Source organism: Macaca mulatta, chromosome 5, assembly GCF_049350105.2.
Source record: "Macaca mulatta isolate MMU2019108-1 chromosome 5, T2T-MMU8v2.0, whole genome shotgun sequence".
NCBI classification, from domain to species: Eukaryota; Metazoa; Chordata; class Mammalia; order Primates; family Cercopithecidae; genus Macaca; species Macaca mulatta.
This window is the reverse complement of record NC_133410.1, coordinates 158,783,522-158,806,560: the sequence shown is the minus strand read 5'-3', so window position 1 is coordinate 158,806,560 and position 23,039 is coordinate 158,783,522. Positions and strand designations below refer to the sequence as shown.

Sequence of the window (23,039 nt, the reverse complement as noted above, 5' to 3'; positions counted from 1 at the left end):
TTCATTCAGATTAGACACAAGAAAAATCATCATTGTTGCTTTTTGAAATTATGTTATTTTTTACTTCCATAAAAGGAATTAAAAGACTCTATGGCATCACAGCTGGACAAGATAGTTATTAGTGGCACAATAAGGCTTAGAACTATAGAGAATTCTAATGGTTCCAGGTTAAACACGTGACTCCTAGGAGTTTAATCACTTTATTTCCTCATGATAAATGATAACTGATGGACAACTGCAATTTTTCAAAATTTAACTTTTTTGTTGTTTAATTTTTAGCTGCTAAAATTGGAGGCAACTCCAAATTGATAGCACTCTGTGGCAGAATGTTTAAAAAGCTACAGTGTTTAAAAACAATGTCCAGAGAAGGGATGTAAAAGGAAAGCCTAAAAGAAAATCATACCATTCTCTGTTACATTCCCCACCCACGACCGCCACCCTGGTCCAAGTCCTTCTCCAGCTACACTTGGCATTGCATCAAAGGCCTCTTTAGTTACTCTCCGTCTCTCCCATTCCACATAGTATTGCCAGAGAAATTTTTCCTGAGAACAGTTGAGATATCACCTCTAGGATTAAAAAACCCCAGTGTGTCTTTGTTACCAACATAATAAGTAACTCCAAAATCTTCAGCATGGCATTCAGGCCATGATCTGTCCCCTGCCTACTTGTCTAATGTGTTTCCCACCACTCGTTCTGATGCGTTTCATACTTACAATAATTCAATTTGCTTTTATCTTTCCAAAGTTACTTAAACTTTCAAGTCTTAATTTTCTCCTCTGAAAATGGAGATAGTAGCAGTGTCCAACTCAAAGATTTGCTAGAAAATAAAAATTAGCTTATCCCTGTAAAATCACTTTGTGTCTGACATGTAACACTAACTCAATACTAGTTTATCAGTGCCTTTTTTAAAATCATCTAGCAGAGAACCGTGAAATGAGTGATTAAGAACGTGGGCTTGGTGCGGTGGTGCACACCTATAATCCCAGCACCTTGGGACGCCTTGACGGGTGAACCACCTGAGGTCGGGAGCTTGAGACCAGCCTGACCAACATGGTGAAACCCTGTCTCTACTGAAAATACAAAATCAGCCAGGTGTGGTGACGCATGCCTGTAATCCCAGCTACCTGGGAGGCTGAGGCATGAGAATAGCTTGAACCGGGAGGTGGAGGTTGCAGTGAGCTGAGATCGTACCACTGAACTCCAGTATAGGCAACAAGAGTGAAACTCCTTCTCAAAAAAAGAAAAAAAAGAATGTTTGTGAACTGTTGAATGTAAACGGCCATAAGAGACCTTTTGCTAAATAAAAGACAGGGTCTCACTCTGTTGCCCAGGCTGGAGTGTAGTGATGCAATCTTGGCTCACTGCAGCCTCCACCTCCCAGGCTCAAGGGAGCCTCCCACCTCAGTCTCCCAAGTAGCTAGGACTACAGGTATACACCACCACACCCAACTAATTTTTGTATTTTTTGTAGAGACAGGGTCTCATTATGTTTCCCAGGCTGGTCTCAAACTCCTGGGATCAAGCCATCTGCCCGCGTCAGCCTCCCAAAGTGCTGGAATTATAGGCGTGAGCCACCATTTGGCCTGGCCAGCTAAATTCTTAATGGGAATAAAGATGAGAACATGATTTTTCTGGAAAGTCATATCTCAGAAGATAAAAAGATCTCTGCTGATCACGGCCTGCCCCAGAATAAAGTAACGGGGGAGGTGGAAAGTCAATGCTCAGGAAGCATGGTGGACAGTGACCAGTGGACCCACATGTCTAATCTCACAGCCCAGGGAAACACAGCCCCACATGGTCAGGCCACAGGCAGCTGGGTCAGGCAAGGTCACTGGGCAGGAGAACCACCTCCTCTCCCAGTACTCAGGCCTCAGGACTTTGAGCAGAGTGCAGGTCCCCACACCAACTGCTGAGGTCCTAAGACCTGTACCTGGGTCCCTGCTCTCCCCGAAGCCTGCTCGTTCAGATATCCTGGAAGCAGGTAATGGTCCTGCAACAAGTCCTGTTCTTGAGCTAATCTGGGTAAGCACTGGGTTACCGCAAGCTGATGTGTTGTCTGAGTCAAGGACACTCATCACATCGGGAGGGGCTGAAACACAGGCATTTCTACTTCAATGTACATTTTCACGTGGATCAGTAACTAATCGAAGTGTTTATCACTTGAGTTCCTGTGGACCATTGTAATGTTCCCAATGTTTATTTTGATTAAACCTTCACTCCCACCCTACCCAGATCCCCTGTACAGCTCAGCATTTACAAATCTGGCATGTGTTGGGATTTGTGGGTGACATTGAGCAGGGAAAGAGACCAGAAACAGGACAACTGATGGAAGGCTGGTCTCCAGTGACTAAAAGACAGTGGCACCTGGGCTGAAGCCTTGAGCCTCAGAAGGAAAAGGGGGCCTTGTGGCAGGGGGAGAGGGGGAGGGGGGAGGGAGGGAAAAGGAGAGAGAGAGAGAAAGAGAGAGACAAAGAGAGAGAGAGAGAGAACGAGAGAGCACAAGAGTGAGCATGGCATGGGGCCAAGCAAAGGGCCACTTTCAAGTGTACCTAACAAAGTCTCCACTAAATACCAGGAAATGCAGCTTCTTAGCAAACAGTAAGGCTAAGGACATTTTTCAAAGCTGCCAAATTAGTATTTTTTTAAAAGGTGTTAAGCCTCAAGCATTAAAACAAACAGTTATGTAGTGTTAACAGGGATGGCTTATCCAATTACTTAACCAAATATGCTCATTTATTTGAAAATATGCCTTTCCTAAAGAGAAGAAAAAAACATGAAAAAATAAAAGGGATAATTTTATTATAGTGCAGCTGAACAGAGAAACATAATTAGACACAGAGACAATTTTCTTTCTCCCTCTCCACTCCTCTGTAAAATCTACAGCAATGACTTGTGCTGTTTTAAGGGATAAGAAGATTAAGACACATCATTATTACTGCTCAGATGTTTACAATCTAATGAGGAGGGACAGGTGCACCTAAACTTAAAACCGTCAGTGAAACCTCTGCATTTCAGGACAGGTGCTGATGGTTACAAATGACTCTGAAGAGCCGTGAGAGGGAGCCATTTTGCTACAGCACAAATCTGAGCTTGCGTTTGAATTGCTCAGCTAGGAATTCAGTTCATCGGACCTCCCACTAATGAAGCCTGGCTTTCCAGAGGTAGAAGAAAAGCTGGGTATTCAGCAAGATTTCTGAACAGATCGCTGGCAAATGTGAAGCATCTATTGTTAAATATAAGGCAAAGCATTCCCAGTGCCCTGAGAAACATGCAGACAAAGAGCAATGAAAACACAAGAAATAAAGCTATGACTTCGCACAATTCTCATCATTTCCTTTGCAAAATTTGTATATTCCCTTGTCTCCTGTAAATGAATTACTCTCTTAATGAAGCAAGAATTAAATTAGTACCAGCAAGATCAAATACGGCATTTAAGATTAAACCTGTCCCATTTCTATTGTCAAACTAACAATTTCTATTAAAATCTCTTAAAATGCTAATGAGCATTCCTGCTTCCATCAGCAACTATGATGCTGAGACAGCACAAAGAAAAGTGCCTAGATGCTGTATGCTAGCAAGGTCCTTCTCCATAAAGCATAATGGATGGCAGCATTTACAGTTTTTCAGGACACCATTCATAATTACCAATTGGTTCAGAGACAGCATTGTGTTTGACAGTGGCAAGGGGGCGGGGGATATATTTCCTAGTGAGGTCCTGATTCTGATCGGCCAAGGAGGGAGGCTGACAGGAGAGAACCTTGAAGATATTGCTGAGTGTCTTCTCTGGGATCTGGTGCCCCTGCACCACCTTGCTACTTCTCTGGCAGCAGTGGCTCCATTTTTATTAATAAGCAAGGAAGGGAAATGTGCAAGAATCCTCTTCTGCTAAAAACTTTTTTTTTTTTTTTTGAGACGGAGTCTCACTTTGTCACCCAGGCTGGAGTGTAGGAGCATGATCTCGGCTTATTGCAACCTCTGCCTCAAGCGATTCTCCTGCCTCAGCCTCCCAAGTAGCTGAGATTACAGGCACCCGCCACCATGCCCGGCTGATTTTTTTATATTTTTGGTAGAGACAGGGTTTCACCATTTTAGCCAGGCTGGTCTCGATCTCCTGACCTCAAGTGATCCACCTGCCTTGGACTCCCAAAGTGCTGGGATTAGAGGTGTGAGCTGCCTGTAACTCTTTTAAAGTTTAAAAGAGTTAAACTTTAAAAGTTTTGAGTTTCATTCCACCACTGAGTAATCCGTTCTACAGCAGGTACCAGGTGGGTGTCCTCCCGGCTGCTGAGAACTCTTTTAAAAAGACTTGAAAACAGAGCAGAAGACGCTTTACAGTGCTCTCAACTGCTAGCATCATTTAAAGGTATTCATGGCTGATTGCGGACATCTGATGAAGAGCAACACTCCACTTTTCTACGTTTTTAGCCAGGGAGTTATGTCAGAGGGTCCTATGTTAAACTTCTTTGATAAGCAGATTACCACAAGTTCTACAAATCTGAAGTTTAAGGAGAAATGTTAAGTACTACACTAAACTGTTTTCTGTTCTGAAATAGACAAGTCTCGAAAAAAAAGTAGCAAGAGTGATTCCTTACTGCATTATCGCATATGACTGTTGACTTGAGTATAATGCTAGCTACCCTTGTGCTATATTGGTTTTCCTCCATGTTCCTGGCTCATAACTCCCACAGCCCTTGTTATAATGTTGGGATGCTTTAGGCCTCAGAAAACAATCTCTCTGACCTTCTCCTGCCCTCCTTTCACCTGCCTAAGGCAGGACTCAAATCTGACTGCAGTCATAAGACTCTCATTCCAGAGGAGGTCCTGCCCCGTACCCTGAAGCGAGGAATGCTCTACAAAGAGGCTAAGAAAAATCAGAACAAACCGACTTTGCTGGGATTAGGTCATATCCCTTTTTGTCCAGTCGTATTTCTACAGGGTTGTCAATCATGCCTATGTAATGAAGCCTCCATAAAAATCCAAAAGGACAGGGTTGGGAACGCTTCTGGATAGCTGCATATGTGGAGGTTTCTGGAGGATGGCATGCCCAGGGAGACCACGGAAGCTGTGCACGCCTTCCCCCATACCTTGCCCTATGCATCTCTTCATCTGTATCCTTTGTAACATAATATCCTTTATAATAAATTGGTAAACACTTCCCTGAGTACAGTGAAGTGTTCAGTGAAATGCAAATCAATCGAACCCAAAGAGGGGTCATGGGAACTCCAACTTGAAGCTGGTCATTCACAAGTTCCAGAGGCCCAGACTTGCCACTGGTGTCTGAAGGAGGGGGTAGTTTTGGGGACTGGGCCCTCAACCCATGGGATCTGATGCTCTCTCCAGGTAGACATTGTCAGAATTGAATTGGGAGGACACCCACGTGGTACCTGCTGTAGAACGGATTACTCACTTAGTGGTGGAATGAAACTCATCCCCCACATTTGGTCACAAAAGTCTTCTTCTGTGCTTATTGTTTTTTTGGTGTGAGAGCAGAGCAAAAACATGGTTTGAGAAAGTTTTTCCCTAATATATATATATATTTTTAATAAAAGGACAAATGAACAGAATCTAGGAAATATTTGTCTGTAGTGAGTTTCTTGAGTGTGTTTTGGAAAATGGCATCACAATTCAAGTGGTAAATGGTCTACTATAAGGGTCAAGTCAGAAACATTTTCTTCCTTTTTTTTTTTGAGACACTCTGTCACCCAGGGTAGAGTGCAGTGGCGCAATCTCGGCTCACTGCAACCTCTGCCTCCCAGGTGTAAGTGATTCTCCTGCCTTAGCCTCCCGAGTAGCTGGGATTACAGGTGTGTGCCACCATGCCTGGCTAATTTTTGTATTTTTAGTAGAGATGGGGTTTCATCATGTTGGCCAGGCTGGTCTTGAACTCTTGACCTCAAGCGATCCACCCACCTCGACCTTCCAAAGTGCTGAGTTTACAGGTGTGAGCCATCGTGCCCGGCAGGTCAGAAACATTTTCTATGAAGGAGCAGAAAGTAACATTTTAGGCTTTGTGGGTCACAGGTTCTCTGTGGCAACTCTCTGACTCTGCTGCTGGAGTATGAAAACGGTCATATGTGAACAGATGAGCATGGATATGCTCCAATAACATTTATTCAGAAGAACAGGTGATTGGCTGAATTTGGGCAGCAGGCAAACTCCTGGTCAGCAAGAACTTTCTTAGGAAAGCTTTTCCTCCAAGATAATTCTTGTACTTTTAAACTCTAGAACAGAACAACCTTCAGGGTATGGTTGTTGCTATAAAGCAGCCATTCTCTTTCCTCACATCTTAGAATCACATAGGAAGATTTGAAAAATTCTATTGTCAATCTGAATCCCAAATTAATTAAAGAATCCCAGGTACCAGGATTTTTTATTTTTTATTTTTATTTATTTATTTATTTATTTTTTTGAGACGGAGTCTCGCTCTGTCACCCAGGCCGGAGTGCAGTGGCCGGATCTCAGCTCACTGCAAGCTCCGCCTCCCGGGTTCACGCCATTTTCCTGCCTCAGCCCCCCGAGTAGCTGAGACTACAGGCGCCCGCCACCTCGCCCGGCTAGTTTTTTGTATTTTTTTAGTAGAGACGGGGTTTCACCGGGTTAGCCAGGATGGTCTCGATCTCCTGACCTCGTGATCCGCCCGTCTCGGCCTCCCAAAGTGCTGGGATTACAGGCTTGAGCCACCGCGCCCGGCAGGATTTTTTAAAAGCTCCGCAGATGATCCAACATGCAGCCAAGGTTGAGAACATCAGTGGAGGAAGTTTCTGGCAGCAATTTTAATTAACTGTTCGGCTACCATAATCTGTATAAGTTCACTCTGTCACTCTAACCACTGCAAGTCATCTATAGCCAAACAACCTTGCCTTTGTAAGAAAAGGAAACAGGACACTCATATGGTTTACTGAATCCTACTTTGTACCAAGTCATGACGTGAGTATTTTGCATTGAATGAGTTAGGCATGATCATCATCTCCATTGACCTGTGAAGAAATCAGAGCTCAGAGAGGGTATGTAACTAGCCCATCACCACAGCAAACGTGGAACCAGAATCCAAACCCAGGCCTGACTCCAGAGCCCAAGCTTCTTGGCAATTCTCACACTGTCCTATCCTCTAAGATTACGAGAAAAGTCCTGCGAGCCTATTAAACCAACTAAAGGAAGTCACCCAATTCTAGACTTGCTGATCAAAATATACACTATGGTATATTTAGAACATGTTTTATGATTATATAATTATAGTAACATTCCTGTAATTCAGTCACATGATATACAAATTGATAAATTCACAGCCTTTCCTCACACAGAATTTAAGGTAAATTTTTTCTTTAAAAAATAATTCTGAAGTATACTGAATTAAAAAAATACACTAGATAGTACCTGTAAATAGATTTGTATCATTGGCATTTTTGTGGGTTTTTTAAACATTAGGAACATCGTTTCCATTAACGAGAATGAAATCCAGTGTAAAGTATTACAAATGCTGAATTAGGAATGTGTTCAAGAACAGAAACCTTTATTATTTTCATATTGGATTTCTGATAATTTGAAATACTTCAGTATGAGTAATGAGATATGAAAACAATCGGAATTAGCACCCAGAGGCTGGTAACACAGCCTGCATGGTTAGACTTGGTTTTGTTTGGCAAAAACAGTGGCACTTCAGACTTGTGGTTGGTTAACAATGGTAAACAGAATCCACTGTCTGTACATGAATATGGTTTAATACAACAGACAGCTCTACAGTCTATCAAAGGGGCAGCATGGAACGCAACTCCTGCTGTCCTGTTCTTCCAAAGACAGACACCACCACAGCTGACTACATGGCCTGTCAAAACCAGCAGAGAATCTCATCGCACCCCTCTGAGTAAGCCTTTCGAGTAAGGTGTTGGCTTACCGGATTCTTACTGGATTGTGACCAACAGACAGGTGGTGTGACTATGCCTACTTGCTAAAAATACCTGCATGCTTTCACTGTGAGGTTTCACTGATTTCTAGGATGCCAGAGTGATGAGACAGGTGCCTGCCTCTTCAGTTATAACTATGGAGGCTACTACAAGCAGCCACAATGACAATCTCTAAGTCTTTTTTTTTTTTTTTTTTTTTTTGAGACGGAGTCTCGCTCTGTCACCCAGGCTGGAGTGCAGTGGCCGGATCTCAGCTCACTGCAAGCTCCGCCTCCCGGGTTTACGCCATTCTCCTGCCTCAGCCTCCCGAGTAGCTGGGACTACAGGCGCCCATCACCTCACCCAACTAGTTTTTTGTATTTTTTTAGTAGAGACGAGGTTTCATCGTGTTAGCCAGGATGGTCTCGATCTCTTGACCTCGTGATCCGCCCGTCTCAGCCTCCCAAAGTGCTGAGATTACAGGCTTGAGCCACCGTGCCCGGCCAACAATCTCTAAGTCTTTAACTCCCTCCAATTACCTATAATGCACTACCAAGAAGAATTTCTGGGCCCACTTTTATGAATAATGGGGCATTTAAGTTTAACACATGTGCCGGTTGCGTTCAACTGAAATTCTTACAATTGATCCTATTTATACACTTATTTACTTGGTAAATCCTCCCTGCATCCTCAGAAAGATGGGCTTCAGTCCAGGTGAGCCATTTACTTCCCAAATGCACCAGATTTCACTAGCAACTACAATGTGCAAATCATTGTCCTCAAAGTCTGAGATGCGTTATGACTTATTTTGTTAGGGCACTTCAAAACTGCTTAGCCCCTCTTTTGGTTTTTATTCTACAAAATCAATTACATGGAAAGATGAAGTCACTACCCATCTCTGGGGTAACGAGAAGTGGTCAGTTTCTTAGTACTGAAGGTTATCAACTAGTCTTAATTACAAAAGAAAAGCCAAAGCTCCCGGGAAAAGCAAAAATGTCTAAGGTCAGCAGCTACTGTGGATTTACATTTCACAGCTTCGAAAAGAAGTGTTCAAGTTCAGAAGGTCGAAGAGTTACATTTTAGCTCTGCCAATCAGGATGAGATACTACCAGCCCTTTCATCACACTTCACAAATCTGGAAAATCTTTCACCACTAGCAGACCCAGGAGACATCATCAGATAAAATATCAGCACATCAGACAGTTCATAATCTCAAGATGTTGGATAATGTTTCACATGTACTTTTTTCTTCCTTCTTTCAACCGGCAAGAATGCTCACAGCAGACAGCCTCCAGGCATACACTTCAGCATCAAAACACGAAACATTTTATCCCTCAGTGTCCACAGATGTGCTGTGACTCTGAAGCCTTAAGTTACTACTGCTTTAAAAGTCTTAAACTGGAACATGAATGATGAATTAAAGTTCAGGGAAATGCTTTCTTCATCCATCTGGCAGCTGATGACACATTTACTACTCTTTATTGCCTATCTGTCCCAAAGAAAATGCTGTGATTTAAGCATAGCAAATATTCCTATGGGAAAAGTTATCAGCTAGATTGAAGAGACTCCGAGGAACTTGCACAGAGGGAACAGAAGATCATAGGCTGGGGTCAAGCAGAAAAATGGAGAATCAGGAAGACGAGCACATTAAAAGAAGCAAACGATGTCCGCTGGGGTGGGATTCTAGGATTTGAAGAGGACGAAAAAGAATGAGTAAGGAGTCATCAGTCTGAGGAACAAAAGGACTGGAAGGAGAACAAAGCAATAAAATTGATGGGGTGAGACTCTGGCAGCCCTCAAAAAAGAGGATGGACAGGAAGGTTGGAAAGGACAGGATGAGGAAGCCGGAGCAGCCCAGGGCAGAAATTCTGAGTGGCTGATAAAGAGACAAAAATGGAGAGAAGGCTGGTGTGACTGCCAGACTCCACAATAGCCCTTGTGAGCCCCACCTCCTGTTTTTCATGCCCTTGTGATCAATCTCCCCATGCTGAGTTGGGCTGGTGTGTGACCACCAAGATATTATGGAAGATACGGGGTCTGGCTTCCAAGGTTAAGTCACAGAATGGACAGCTTCTGTATGGCACTCTCTCTCTCTCTTTCTTATCACTGGGTTCTGGGGAAAGCCACCTGCAGTGTTCTGAGGAAACTCAAGCCAACTTATGGAGAAGTCCACATGGCGAGTAACCGAGGCCTCCTGCCAACAGCCAGCACCAGCTTGCCAGCAAGTGAATGAGTGACCACAGAGGGGGATCCTCCATTCCCAGCCAAGCCTTCAGGCAGCTCCGGCCTGGGACGCATCTTGACTGCAACCTCATGAAAGATCTTGAGCCAGAACCACCCAGTGAAGCTGCTCCTGAATTTCTGACCCATCAGAGCTGTGTGAGAAAATCAATTTTTTACTTTTGTTTTAAGCTGTTAAGTTTTGGGATAACCTTTTTCCTTTTTTTTTTTTTTTTTTTTTTTTTGAGACAGAGTCTCATTCTTGTCACCCAGGCTGGAGTGCAATGGCGCGATCTCGGCTCACTGCTACCTCTGCCTCCTGGGTTCAAGTGATTCTCCTGCCTCAGCCTCCCAAGTAGCTGGCACTATGGGCACTATGGGCAGGGGCACATGCCACCACACCCAGCAAAGCTTTTTATTTTTAGTAGAGATAGGATTTCACCATTTTGCCCAGGCTGGTCTCAAACTCCTGACCTCGGGTGATCCACCCACCTTGGCCTCCCAAAGTGCTGGGATTAAAGGCGTGAGCCACCGTGCCTTGCAGGAAAAACCTTTTTTTTTTTTTTTTTTTTTTTTCCTGGAGACAGAGTCTCGCTCTGTTGCCCAGGCTGGAGTGCAGTGGTGTGATCTCGGCTCACTGCAACCTCCGCCTCCTGAATTCAAGCAATTCTCCCACCTCAGCCTCCCAGGTGGGATAACCTGTTTCTAACAGAGTCATTTATAGATTACTGATAGGGTTGGAATATGTGAAGAGGGCAGGAAAGCAGAGATGAAGGGAGAGTTGAGAGGAAAAGCTGGTGATAGAAAAGCAGAGGAGGTAATAAAATCTGGAGTCTGACTTCTCTCACTTTCTCTTTCCTCCTTGTACACCACTGCGTGTTAGTTTTTTGTAAGTGAAACTGCCTTTATGTGAAAATGGAACCTGGAAATGCCAAGGTTTATGGTAAGAAAGAATAACAAGGCTATCCTAACTGCTTTCTCCATATTTAATCAATCTCAATCCTGTGCGGCAGGTCCTATTAATCCCTTTTTTCACAGATAGGGGTGATGTGACTTGCCCAACGTAAAACAGCTTAAAAGTGACCATGCCAAGATCAAACCCAGGCACTTGGACTTCACGTGCTTTTTTTCCATTTTTAATTTTAAGTCGGAGTCCTGCCCTGTAGCCCAGGCCGGAGTGAAGTGGCAGGATCTCGGCTCACTGCAACCTCTGCCTCCCGGGTTCAAGGGATTCTCCTGCCTCAGCCTCCCGAGTAGCTGGGATTACAGGCGCCCGCCACCATGCCTGGTTAATTTTTGTATTTTTAGTAGAGATGGGGTTTCGCCATGTTAGCCAGGCTGGTCTTGAGCCCCTGAACTCGTGATCCGACCACCCTGGCCTCCCGATCCGACCACCCTGGCCTCCCAAAGTGCTGGGATCACAGGCATGAGCCACCACACCTGGCCCTAAATGTTTTAATAGATTTACCTGCTTGGAGTCTTCTGGTACCACCAGAAACCCCGCCAGACAAATTCTAAAAGGGCTGTCACATTTCACATGCTTTTGATCACCATCCTGTGTCCGTTTCCAAATGGAGGAGGCAGCAAAGGAGGGAGGGAGCTCAGGTCTCCCAAAGTGCTGGGATTAAAGGCGTGAGTCACCGTGCCTTGCCAGAATAACCTGGTATAGCTGCACACCAGGGGGCACCGTTCCCACCTTAATAATCTGGCCCAAGTAGACCAAGACTTTTGTCTTGATAACCCTCAGCTTAACTAGAATAGCTCGGAATAATCACAAAAAAACTTTAAGCATTAGAGGACAAAAGGAAAATAAACCAGAGTCTCAAGGAGCTTTGTAGCCTCGTAACAAAGGCATAGTATAACTTGGTGTGAACTGTCCTTACTTCAGAAGTCCCTGGGCTCCCCATGTTCCCGGCTGTGGGAGGCAGCCTGGAGCCACTGAGGTGAGAGAGGCTGTGTGTGGCCTGCAGAAATGCCTCCTCCCTAGGTGACCATCACCGGGAACAGCCCTGACCATCAGGAAAGCCAGATTCCCTAAGTTCAAACAGAAGCAAAGCCAAGTTATAATACCTAGGAGTTAGGTTCTGGGGAAGAGGCCTAACAGGGACCTGCTGGGTGGCCTTATCCTTTAATAACTAATTTTACCAACTTTTGGTCTGATCATGTTGTTTCCAATCATTTAAGAAGACTGGTCTTGCTTTCCCACCGCGTCCTTGGGGCTGGTTGTGTTTATGAGCGTGGGCTCAACACCCAGCTATGCCACCATACCCACAGTGTGACTTCATCACAGGCCCACCACAGAACCTCATCCCACATCCCTGTAACCCATGTATCTGCTGAACCTGGACTATGCTAATTCCAATCTATACCAATCTTGACAATACTCAGCTCCACTGAGTACTGTCTTCCAAAGAAAACCAAAAACCCTAAGTTATTGTGAACTCTGTGATTTTACTAAAGCTTTATGAGGTTAGGTGAAAATAATGGGCACAGTGTAGACAGTTTTACTTTCAAGAAACTCCCATTAGATACCTATTAACATGCTTTTCCCCCAAGCCTCTCAGGAAAAGTTGCCACCAGGTATTTTTCTCTGTCTTTCCACCCCATTCACCCAGCCTCCTCCCTAGCCCCAGGATTTCCTCCCTCTTTTTCCCACACCTCCCCACCATTCCCCTCCGAATCTCTCAACCCTTTCTCATGTGGAGCAAATGTGTTACTCAGGAGGCTGAGACAAGAGAATCACTTGAACCCGGAAGGCGGAGGTTGCAGTGAGCCAAGATCGCACCACTGCACTCCAGCCTGGGCGACACAGCAAGACTCCATCTCAAAAAACAAACAAACAAACAAACAAACAAAAATACACACAAAAAAAGTCAGTTTCTCTATCTTGAAGACTAAACAAGGTTTGAAACTACTTCCAGTTTTTACACTCTATGGTTTTAGGTAACTACTGACAAAAACTCTTTTATGACCAAAACTTTAGTCAGGTTCCTCCGAGTCCTCTGCTTGACTAGGCCCAACCTTGGGTTTCCCTCCCTGTCCCTGCAGAATCCAGGCTGAGGTCTGAGCAAGATTCCTGTTAAGTCAGGTTAGGGAAAATCCCCTGTACTTGCTGTCTGACTCTGATGTCAGATCAGCCCAGCCTGCCTTCAGCAAGCCTATCAAGTCAGTTGAGCCGGAAGCCTCTTAGGCTGGATGGTTCCTCTAATACTCTTCCATCTGCTGATTCCTACCCTGCTCCTTCATTATAAATCCCCACTTTTCCTTGCTGGAGCTGGATTTCCTCTTTTCCTCCCTGCAAGGCTCTACTACAGTGGTCTCTATACCACATGCCAGGGACCACCCCCACTCTTTGAATAAAGTTTCCCTTATAGTCTTTAACAAGTATCTGGAATAATTAGTGTTTTTTCTTTAACACTACTTGAACAAAACAAATATATAATCAAGATACCACTAACTCTCAGTTGTCCTAATGTCTTTCAGTTTTAGGTTTAGAACCTTAATTACTTGGTCGCCACCCTATTTCTTACATGATCACCTGCAAAAAAAATTATTCACAAGTTGAAGAAAGCTTTGCTTCTGCTACTGGCTTTTGTCCAGCCCCTCAAAGAACACAGTCTTAGCAGAATCATCTTCCTCATAAGAGTACTAAGAAAACTACGAGTACTTTTTGTGGAGAGCAGGGTAGATTGTCTATTTTTTATATCTTTCTTAATGAGCAAACCAAAGGGCCACTAACAATCCATGATCAGAGATTAAACATATCATCCTATTTTCATTTTCAGTTCTTTCAATGCCCCCACCAAAATATTAAAATAATTCCCAGACATGGATACAAAGAGGGAAACACTGTGACAGAACATCAAATTCTGCTTACCCTTAACCTTATTTAGTTCCCCAGTGAATAAAATCCAGATAGTAAAAAAACCAGCAATGCCAAAAGCTGTGTCCTGGCAGCTAGAGAGACTGTCAGCTCCTGCACATGCTGTCCTGGCTCCGTCTGCTTGCTTTTATCAATTCTCTGATTCTCTGGAAAAAGATTATCTATCCCCCAAGGCCATTAAAGCATCTAACTAGGATAAATAGTGGTAACGAGTTCCTGCCCATGAAAAACAATCCTCCATTCTCAGACATTCCCTCTTAACTGATCTTAATAAGCGATTTTAAATGAAGGGAAGGGAAATGCATAGTGCTAACACACGGTAATTATCTGTAATTCCTCATCTGTCATGCCATTGAATAGAAAAAAATAAGTTGGTGCCTTGCAATGACATCAAAATTAGGGTATTTGGTACAGTAAAGTAACCTGACTAAATTGCATTATTTAAAAAGCAGGTTTTCATCCCAATGACAATATATACTACAGATTATGGGAACTGTAATGAGATGAAATTTCCATAAGGCAGGACCCATGAGAATAGGCAGTAGTTAGAGAGCTTTGGGATTGTGGCCTAAAAGCTGGATCAGTGTGGCAGAGACATTAGTTACTCCTGTTTAATGTAAAATTCGGTGGTTTTACATCAGCATTGAAGTAAAAGGGCAAAAAATACACTTCCTAGCCTTTTAGTTAGGTTTTTCCGCAAGTTAACAGAACTATATTCCTAGCATTTTAGAGCTCATTTAAAATCAAAAGTCCTTGTTTCACAAATAAGAAAAAGAAAACCCAGAGGAGGTATCACAGCTGTTAGCAAAGCCCACAGGCCTCAGGCACAGAGGAGGAGAACAGGGGGTGGTTCTGGAAAGATGACTGTTCTTTATCTTACTTATAATCTTATCTTCAATCTTGACCAGTAATCAACATTTCCCTTAATGAACAAATTAGTCTTCATTCCTCTTGGTGTGAATAAGTAATCCTTGAGCATTTACTGTGTGCTAAATGCTGGGGTTACTATAATAATTACGATACACCTAGCATAGAAGGAACAATTTTACTTAATGTCTCAGCAATAACACAATTTATTATGTCTTTTAAATTCCATTAATCTTCACAAATGGGAGTGATCCTGCACAAGTATGCGTGCATCTGTGAAGTAGGAGGTGTGTGCACAGAATATTAACATGTATTTCCTTGAAATGGTTAGCTGTCCTGTCCTGAAGCTATAGTTGTAATTACTAATAAGCAGCACCAACTAGCCTAGTGGCAAAAACAGAAAATGACGATATTGGGTTTAGAGTTGAAGATGGACTAGGAAGATGGGAGCTGGGGTTACCAATGGGTAACAAAAAATGGGGAAGTGACCAAGACCCAGAGTAAGCAGGCACTAAAGTGTCCCATCTGATCCCCCAAAGCGGCCCTAGGTCAAGGATCTCAGCCCTGCCTGGGGCAATGGCCTGGGAGAGAAATATGAATGACCTTGGCATGTGGCTCACTGGAAAGGTTATCCTAGATCTGCCCTAGAACAATTAACCAGCTCTAGGAGCCACTTGCTTTTGCTTTAACAAATGATGAAACAACAAACCTGAAAAGAGCTATATCAACTTATTTTTATTTTAGTTCTCTTGAAAATTACCTCTATTAATAACAACGTACTTCCAATCTGTTCCAGGGAAAATAGGAGAAAAATCTGAAAATAATTAGCTTACTAGTAATTTTTAATTTATACAACTTTTCTGGGAATTGACAATTTAAAAGTCCACTGAAATCACATTATGAACTGACTTAAGTCAGCACTTCAGAAAAATGCCTGCTTCTTTCGATAAATATAAAGAACTTTCAGTGATTACAGGTAGGTGAGAGCTAGATACTCCCTACTTCCAAACGTCCTACCAGTCTCAGCCCAAATTCTGCCAAGGATAAGCAAGCAGGCACAAAAACAGATGCTCTGTCCTTTTCCAGAATTCCTCTTTTTATTCTCAGGTACTTAAACATTATACAAGTCCACTCTGAGGGACACACAACATTCTCAAGGCAAGACAAGCAAACCTTACAGTCAACTGGAGAACAAAACCTTCTGAGAAGTGGGGAAGCACAGACCTCACACGCTGCTCTGAAGGTGTCAGAGAGGCTGGGCTTGGCAGGTTCCCATTCCTCACTCACACAAGGGTGGTGGGGTTCTAACCATTAAGTTTACTAATAAAAAAATACTCTTCTACATCTTTAAAGAAATCCTCTAGCACTATATTTGAAGTGTTTCGGGAACCAACTTTGGAAAACACATTTCTAATAATACATCTCATATAGAAACACATAAAGGGAATTAAAGTTAATTTATGTATACACATACATGACACTGCATATACATCAGTATTCTCAGAATTCATTACCATGTAGACAACCCTTTGTTTCTACAAAGGAAATTTTTTTTTTTTTTTTTTTTTTTTTTTTTGAGGCACAGTCTCACTTTGTCACCCAGGCTGGAGTGCAGTGGCGCGATCTCAGCTCACTGCAACCTCCGCCTCCTGGATCCAAGTGATTCTCCCACCTCAGCCTGCCGAGTAGCTGGGATTACAGGTTTGTACCACCATGCCTGGCTAATTTTTGTATTTTTAGTAGAGTCGGGGTTTCACCATGTTGGCCAGGCTGATCTTGAACTCCTGACCTCAAGTGATCCACCTGCCTCAGCCTCCCGAAGTGCTGGGATTACAGGCGTGAGCCATCACGTCTGGCTAGAAATTCCACCTTCAGCTCTAATTATTTACTGTTATTTTACCAGGCAAATTTTCTCTTCTAAATTTAAATTATTAGGAACTACTAAATCAAATAAAACTTGTTGAAATTTTGCACAATTGGTTTTGCTCATCTCTACTAGATAACTGTCTATTAAACCAACTGCTAATCATATTGTTACTGCTTATATTTTTAGGACATCATAGTCAATAGCTAAGATTGTTTCTAAGTTCCTCACTAAGGATGACCATATTTTCCTTGTGTTATCACTTGTGAGTATAAACATTATGCTAGTATTTCACTTCATTTTAGGCTTTTGACAAACTCAAATTATGTTAGCAATATTAAAGTCATGACTCAAAAGAAGATTTTTTAAAGAATCATGATGTTATCCAAGGCTTTACCGCTGCAAATCATTTTGATAATAATTGGAAAACTACTATTTATTATACTTTACCACATTATGTTCATCTCTAAAATAAGAACACTATAACCCCATGTTCCCATTTTAGAGATAAGAAACACTTCAGCTCAGAGGAGTTAAGTGAGTTGGTCAAAATGACAGCAGTACACAGGATTCGAAGTCAAATCTACCAGGTTCCAAATCCTAAACTCTTTTTAATTTGTTACTGTACCCAAGCCCCTAAACAAATTAAACTGCTAAACTATGAAACTCAAAATAACAAAATCACACAAATATGCCACATATCCTATTTCATACCTTTAATCCTCTGAAACTTCCTGGACTAGTTGGAGAGGAACTGGAGGATTTCGTAGATTTAGGAGTAGAAAGTTGGCTGCTGGGAGTTCCATTAACTGCCCATGAGACAACAAAGAAGACAGAAGTCCCATTAAAACCCACAATAACCAGACTGTATAAATACACTAGGTGCATGCACAATATAGGTCCAATGAAGCTTCAACTCATTTTCAGCTCAAAGCAGACGGCAAATCAGCAAAAAGCAAAAAGAATGTATCTTATTGCATTACAGACAAAAAAAAAAAAAAATCAAAGAGTGAAACTAGAACTATTTTCAATAGTAGTTTTCCAACAGCTATATAAACAAATACAGAAGACATTATGGAATTAGTGATGTGAACGAGAACTTTTCCATGTATCCTGCCTGCCAGCAAAGGTAGAGATGGCTGTTATATTTGTAATGGTTTACTATGAAGGCTGTTCAATATCCACTATCTTGGTGCATACCAACATAACCAAGAAGTTTGGATAACCAAGAAGTTTGTGTGGCTCTCCCAAATCAATTACACCATAATACAAACACATTTTCTAAGTATTTTCTGAATGAAAAGGGAAAATCTACTGGTAGTTTTCCCTGTAATTCCTACTTATTTGCTCAAAGTCTGTGAAAAACATTCTTCAACCTTTTTTATCTAGACCACTTATTTCTAATTCCTTCCATTTTCTTTTCTACACAGCTTATCCTCCCCCATTTGTCCACAAATCTTGGTAGTTTTCTATACATCTGCTCTAAACCTCCATACACTTCTTTGGCTGAAAGCTCGATTTAGATCCTATGCTAGAATTATGTAGTATAGAATCTGTAAATGAACCTTTCCCCCAGAAAATTAAATTTGGAAATTTAAAAAATAACCGAAAAAAGTGTTCAGTTTTTGAAAATTTTGAAACCTCTCCCCCAGGAAAGGTTCGTTTGCAGATTCTATACTACAGAATTCTGGTCAAACATTTCAGTATGACTTTTGCTTATGCCTGATTGTATCATTAGAATCTATTTCTGCAGTAATTTCACAAAGCTAGTAGTTAACATCTAGTATTGATATATGTTTTCCTCCTCTAAATAGAGTATTTATAATCCGTTTTATTATAAATCTTCAAAGTTTTTGCCCAAAGTAGATGAAAAGTGTCATTCATCTTTTTGGAAAGAAAAGAGATGCTCACTTGCTTTTTATTCTTTTTAAAAAAAAAAAAACATGAGACAGCGACAACTATTATTTTAAATCACGCTAGTAAGTATAAAAAAACAAAAGCACAGGTAAAGGTCCTGAATAGGTGACTCAAAAAAAATGAGTACCAGTCCTTGAGCAGAGGCAGAAAGTGTGGATCAATGAATACTAATGATTACAAGAATCACCTGTAAACAGGAACATCTTGGTTTATGAAGTCATATTTATCGTACTGCTCATTTTAAAATTTCAGTAAAAATGAGAACTTTTTCCAGTTATTTTTAAGTTTCCAAAACTTTAATTTTTCTGACTCAAAACCCTCATTCAAAAATAACGGTCAGTGATCTAGATTTTATTAACAAATACATGTGGGTACTTAGAATACAAGTGTAACACAATTAACTGTACAATTAAAAATATTTAAGAGTATTCAACAGCCCTGGTTATTTCTCAATCAAGTTAAATTTCAATTAATGTTATTTCTTCTAAAAAACTTCTTTAAAAGGTAGAGCACAAAGGGTTTTTAGGGCAGTGAAACTGTATGACACTGTAATGGCGAATATATGTCATTACAAACTTGTCCAAACCCAGAAAACATACAACACCAAGAATGAACCTCAATGTAAACTATGGCTCTCGGGTGCTAAGGGGATTTCAATGCAGGTTCATCAATTGTAACAAATGCAGCACTGTAATTGGGGATGTGGATAATAGAAGAAGTTACGCAAGTCTGCGGGGAAGGAAGTACACAGGAAATATGTAACTTTGGCTGTGAACCTAAAACTGCGCTAAAAAATAGTGTTTAAAAAAATCTTTTTCAATGGAATTCACACAAAATAGAGATTATGGCCGGCAATAAACTAGTAAGCTTGCCGTGAGCTGAAACTAAATTTTCCTTTTTTTCTTTTTTTTTTTTTTTTTTTTTCTGGTATTTTCTCCCTCTCACACAGCAATCTGCACAGGTCACCAGCTTCTAATCAGTACGCACTGTTAGTGTTCACTGGTATTCCAATCCCACACTGATAGCAAATGCTACCTTGGAATGATTGTAGGAAAGGGAGTGAAGGAGAAAAAGCAGTTCCGGCAGATAGCGATCTCTGCAGTAGATCAGTCTCCTTAAAATACATCCCCCTGCCCAGGCCTAGTTTCTTAACAAAACTCACTGCCAGGGATTTAACTGATGTCAATAACTACATGTCTATATTTTCACCAAAATAACTCATCCTAGAGAGATACTAATCACATATAGTCCTCTAAGTTTTTATAGCATTTGGAAGGTTCTAAACAATGTGCTTGAATGAGTTGTTCTTAATTTCACTTATTTGCACATTTCTCCAGTTCCGGAGAGGCTAATGGGGACCCTGGACAGCACCACGTCATGCCCTCTCCCCCTGCAACTTCCGTTGCTGCCGCAAGCGGAAGATGTGCCACCACCAGCCAGCACCTGCCTCATGCTTCCACTCTTCCGCTACACCCCTGGATTTTCACTCCTGAAATTTTATCCCCCTCCCCTCAACTCTAAGGAAAGAAATAAACTTGGGGGTTTTTTTTGTTTGTTTTCTTTGAATACTTTTTATCTTGGCAGACCAAGAAAGATTCAGAAGCTAAAATTCTAAAATAATGGCCAGGCACAGTGGCTCACATCTATAATCCCAGCACTTTGGGAGGCTGAGGCTGGTGGATCACTTGATATCAGGAGTTAGAGACCAGCCTGGCCAACATGGTGAAACCTTATCTCTACTAAAAATACAAAAATTAGCCAGGCGTGGTGGCTCATGCCTATAGTCCCAGCTACTCAGGAGGCTGAGGCAGGAGAATAGCTTGAACCCCTGAGGCGGAGGTGCAGTGAGCCAAGATCACACCACTGCACTCCAGCCTGGGCGACAGTAACCATTTACCCATTTATGTTACCTACCTTAATATCTATGTGCTTTTTACATACTATTTAGCTATTCTGATAGAGTTTTGTTGAAGGATTTAGCCAACCAGAAGACTTCACTCAAGGCAGTCTCAAGACTTCACTTGGGACATCCCAAGACTGAAAAGGTACAATATTATGTTCATAAAGTTACCAGCTCTGTTTGAATTTCATTAGTCCCATGGAATTTAAAAAATGGCAACAGACACACCATAGCTAAAGTAATCTGTAAAAACACTCCTGAGTACCATGGCTTTTAATAAGACAAAATTCTGTCCTTCATGGTGGTAGAAAGTGGAAAGAACTATATAGCACTATACAGATAAGCATTATGCAGATAAATATAGTAGCTTTCTTCAGATTCACTCAAATCCCAGTGATTGACTCAGGCTTTTGGTTTTCTATAGCTGAAGTGTCGAACATACTTTGAATTAATCTCTTATAAAAAAGATCATTTTCTCTCTAAAATGTGGTTTTAAAATCTTACAACTTTTACTTGATGAGTTTGAGGCTTACTCTATTAACTCAAATCCAAATTTGGACTTAATTGAAAATTGTGTGTACTAGAATGCTATGATTTTCCTTCATCAGTCTCTAAGTATTATAAATTCAAGGTAAGAGTTAGGTATACATTTATTAGGCTATCTTCTGGAGCCACTAGTGTGCAGGACAAATATGGCTATGAGACATGTTTTTAGTTCAATATGCTAATTTTTCTCTTTGGACCTTAGGGGGACAAAATTGAATTAATCATACCCGATTCTTGAACCACTTTCCCTTTTATTAAAATTTTTTTTAAAAGACACAGGGCCTTGCTACATTGCCAAGGCTAGAGTGCAGTGGCTATTCACAGGCACTATCATCACAGCTCATTACAGCCTCAAACTCCTGGCCTCGAGAGATCCTCCTGCCTCAGCCTCCGAGAAGATGGGACCACAGGTGGTACCTCCATGCCCAGTTATTTAATTATTTTTACTGATGTTACAAGCATCTGTAAAGCTATCACCAAAACTACATCTACCCTTTGATTAACCCAGGTCAGTGTATTTATGCAAGTCTCATCTCTATATTAAGCTTTCTCAGTTTTAAGATATTTTACAGAAAGCATGATACAATTTGAAATAAGGTTAATAACAGAGGTATTTTCAGATAAAAATACACATATTGTTAACTGTCACATTTTTAGAGAGAAAAGGCTGAGTCTATAACTCTAGGAAAATAAATATTTGACAACTAGAAATATTGCAGTGTTGCCTCTCTGTATATGTAAGAAACACTTCATAATCCTACGCTGGCATATGCTATTATGAAGTACTTCTAAGATTTCAGTGATTCCTAAACTGTTAACCCCAGGGTGGGGAGGGGGTGAGCATAGAAGACCAAAATTTCTTCTATGGCTATTTTCATAGTACCAACAAACTTTAGCCTTTTTCAGTAACAGAACATTTCTCCAAATTAACTAGAAGATGGACCCCTTGCAGCAATGTGCCTCCTCAATCGCTTTGTATTCCTGACTATACAGACAGGCACTTGGTAATCTTCTGATAATAACCGGCTCTCTAATGAATAGAGGAGGCTAAAGTGTCTTGTGCAACGCAAAGCATTTCATACCACACAGATGTGCACTGGAATAAGCCAGATACATTCATGGAAATGGAGGAAAAGGAAACAGAAAAGTGGCAAAAAACAAAAACAAAAACCCAGCAGAGCAACAAAGCCACAATAGTCATGGCTCACCTGGGGATTTGGCTGTAGAATAGGCACTGGAGTAGTGGCCACCCCGCTTTACTGTACACATGCAGTATACACAGAGCAGAAGACAGTAAGGAGAGTGGTTATTCAGCAGCTCTAAATGTGTGTTCAGAAAGAGTAAAACAACCTGCTCTACAGAAAGTCAGGGGGTGCTGAGAGGGGAAAGGGCGAATAGTGGAATGTCTGAAAAACTTGGTCTTTTATGAAGTCTAATGCTCGAGACTACTGTTATTGATACAACTTTCACATGTTCTAGATTCACCACCTGTAAAATCATGGTTTTTTCACAATTCTTTCCTTAAGGGGAAATGATATCAACAGACTTATTCTTAATTATTACAAACAAACCCATAAAATCAATATATGAAGATATTTATGTATGTTTTTAATGTTTAAAAATGCCCCGTAAAAATTATGACTAATTTATAGGCTTAAGACTTGCAAGAAACTTTATTACAGGTAAGTCTGACTCTTAAATAAGTAAAATACTACTTTTCAACAATAATCACTGCTATGAATGTACCATTTGATGAGGGAGAAGCCAGTGGAAATATATCAAGTAAATACATTTCTGGGTAGAGTGTGTGCATGTGATTTTTAAAAAAGAGATAATGTTAAGAAAATAATTATCCACAATCATAGAGCACAAAATTCAAAATGCAGTATACAGAGGTCCAAATGTGAAACACTTCTATGTAAATACCAGCAGAATCTAGATCATCAAGCTGTTCCCAAGAAA

The 23,039-nt window shown here is 41.4% G+C and overlaps 1 protein-coding gene and 1 non-coding gene across 10 annotated transcripts in view; both read right to left on the bottom strand.

The window, feature by feature from the left end:
* Positions 1–23,039, bottom strand: part of DCLK2 (doublecortin like kinase 2) — a 181,310-nt gene that overhangs the window by 36,753 nt on the left and 121,518 nt on the right. For 4 of the 9 annotated variants that reach the window (XR_003729816.2, XR_013417318.1, XM_015139326.3 and 1 more), the window contains exons 5-6: positions 22,286–22,336; positions 17,429–17,523 (exon numbers count right to left, since the gene is read on the bottom strand). The exons of 1 other annotated variant lie outside the window; for it this stretch is intronic. Coding sequence is in view for 4 of the 8 variants with exons in the window: in XM_015139326.3 (XP_014994812.2) it covers positions 17,429–17,523; positions 22,286–22,336 (146 nt within the window). In the remaining 4 variants the exon portion in view is untranslated. The remainder of the gene's footprint in view (positions 1–17,428; positions 17,524–22,285; positions 22,337–23,039) is intronic. 4 more of the 9 variants (XR_013417319.1, XR_003729817.2, XM_015139328.3 and 1 more) reach the window with 1 other exon arrangement.
* LOC114678556 (U7 small nuclear RNA) lies at positions 11,572–11,634 on the bottom strand. The gene has a single exon (XR_003729992.1). It is a non-coding gene; the product is annotated as a U7 small nuclear RNA (small nuclear RNA).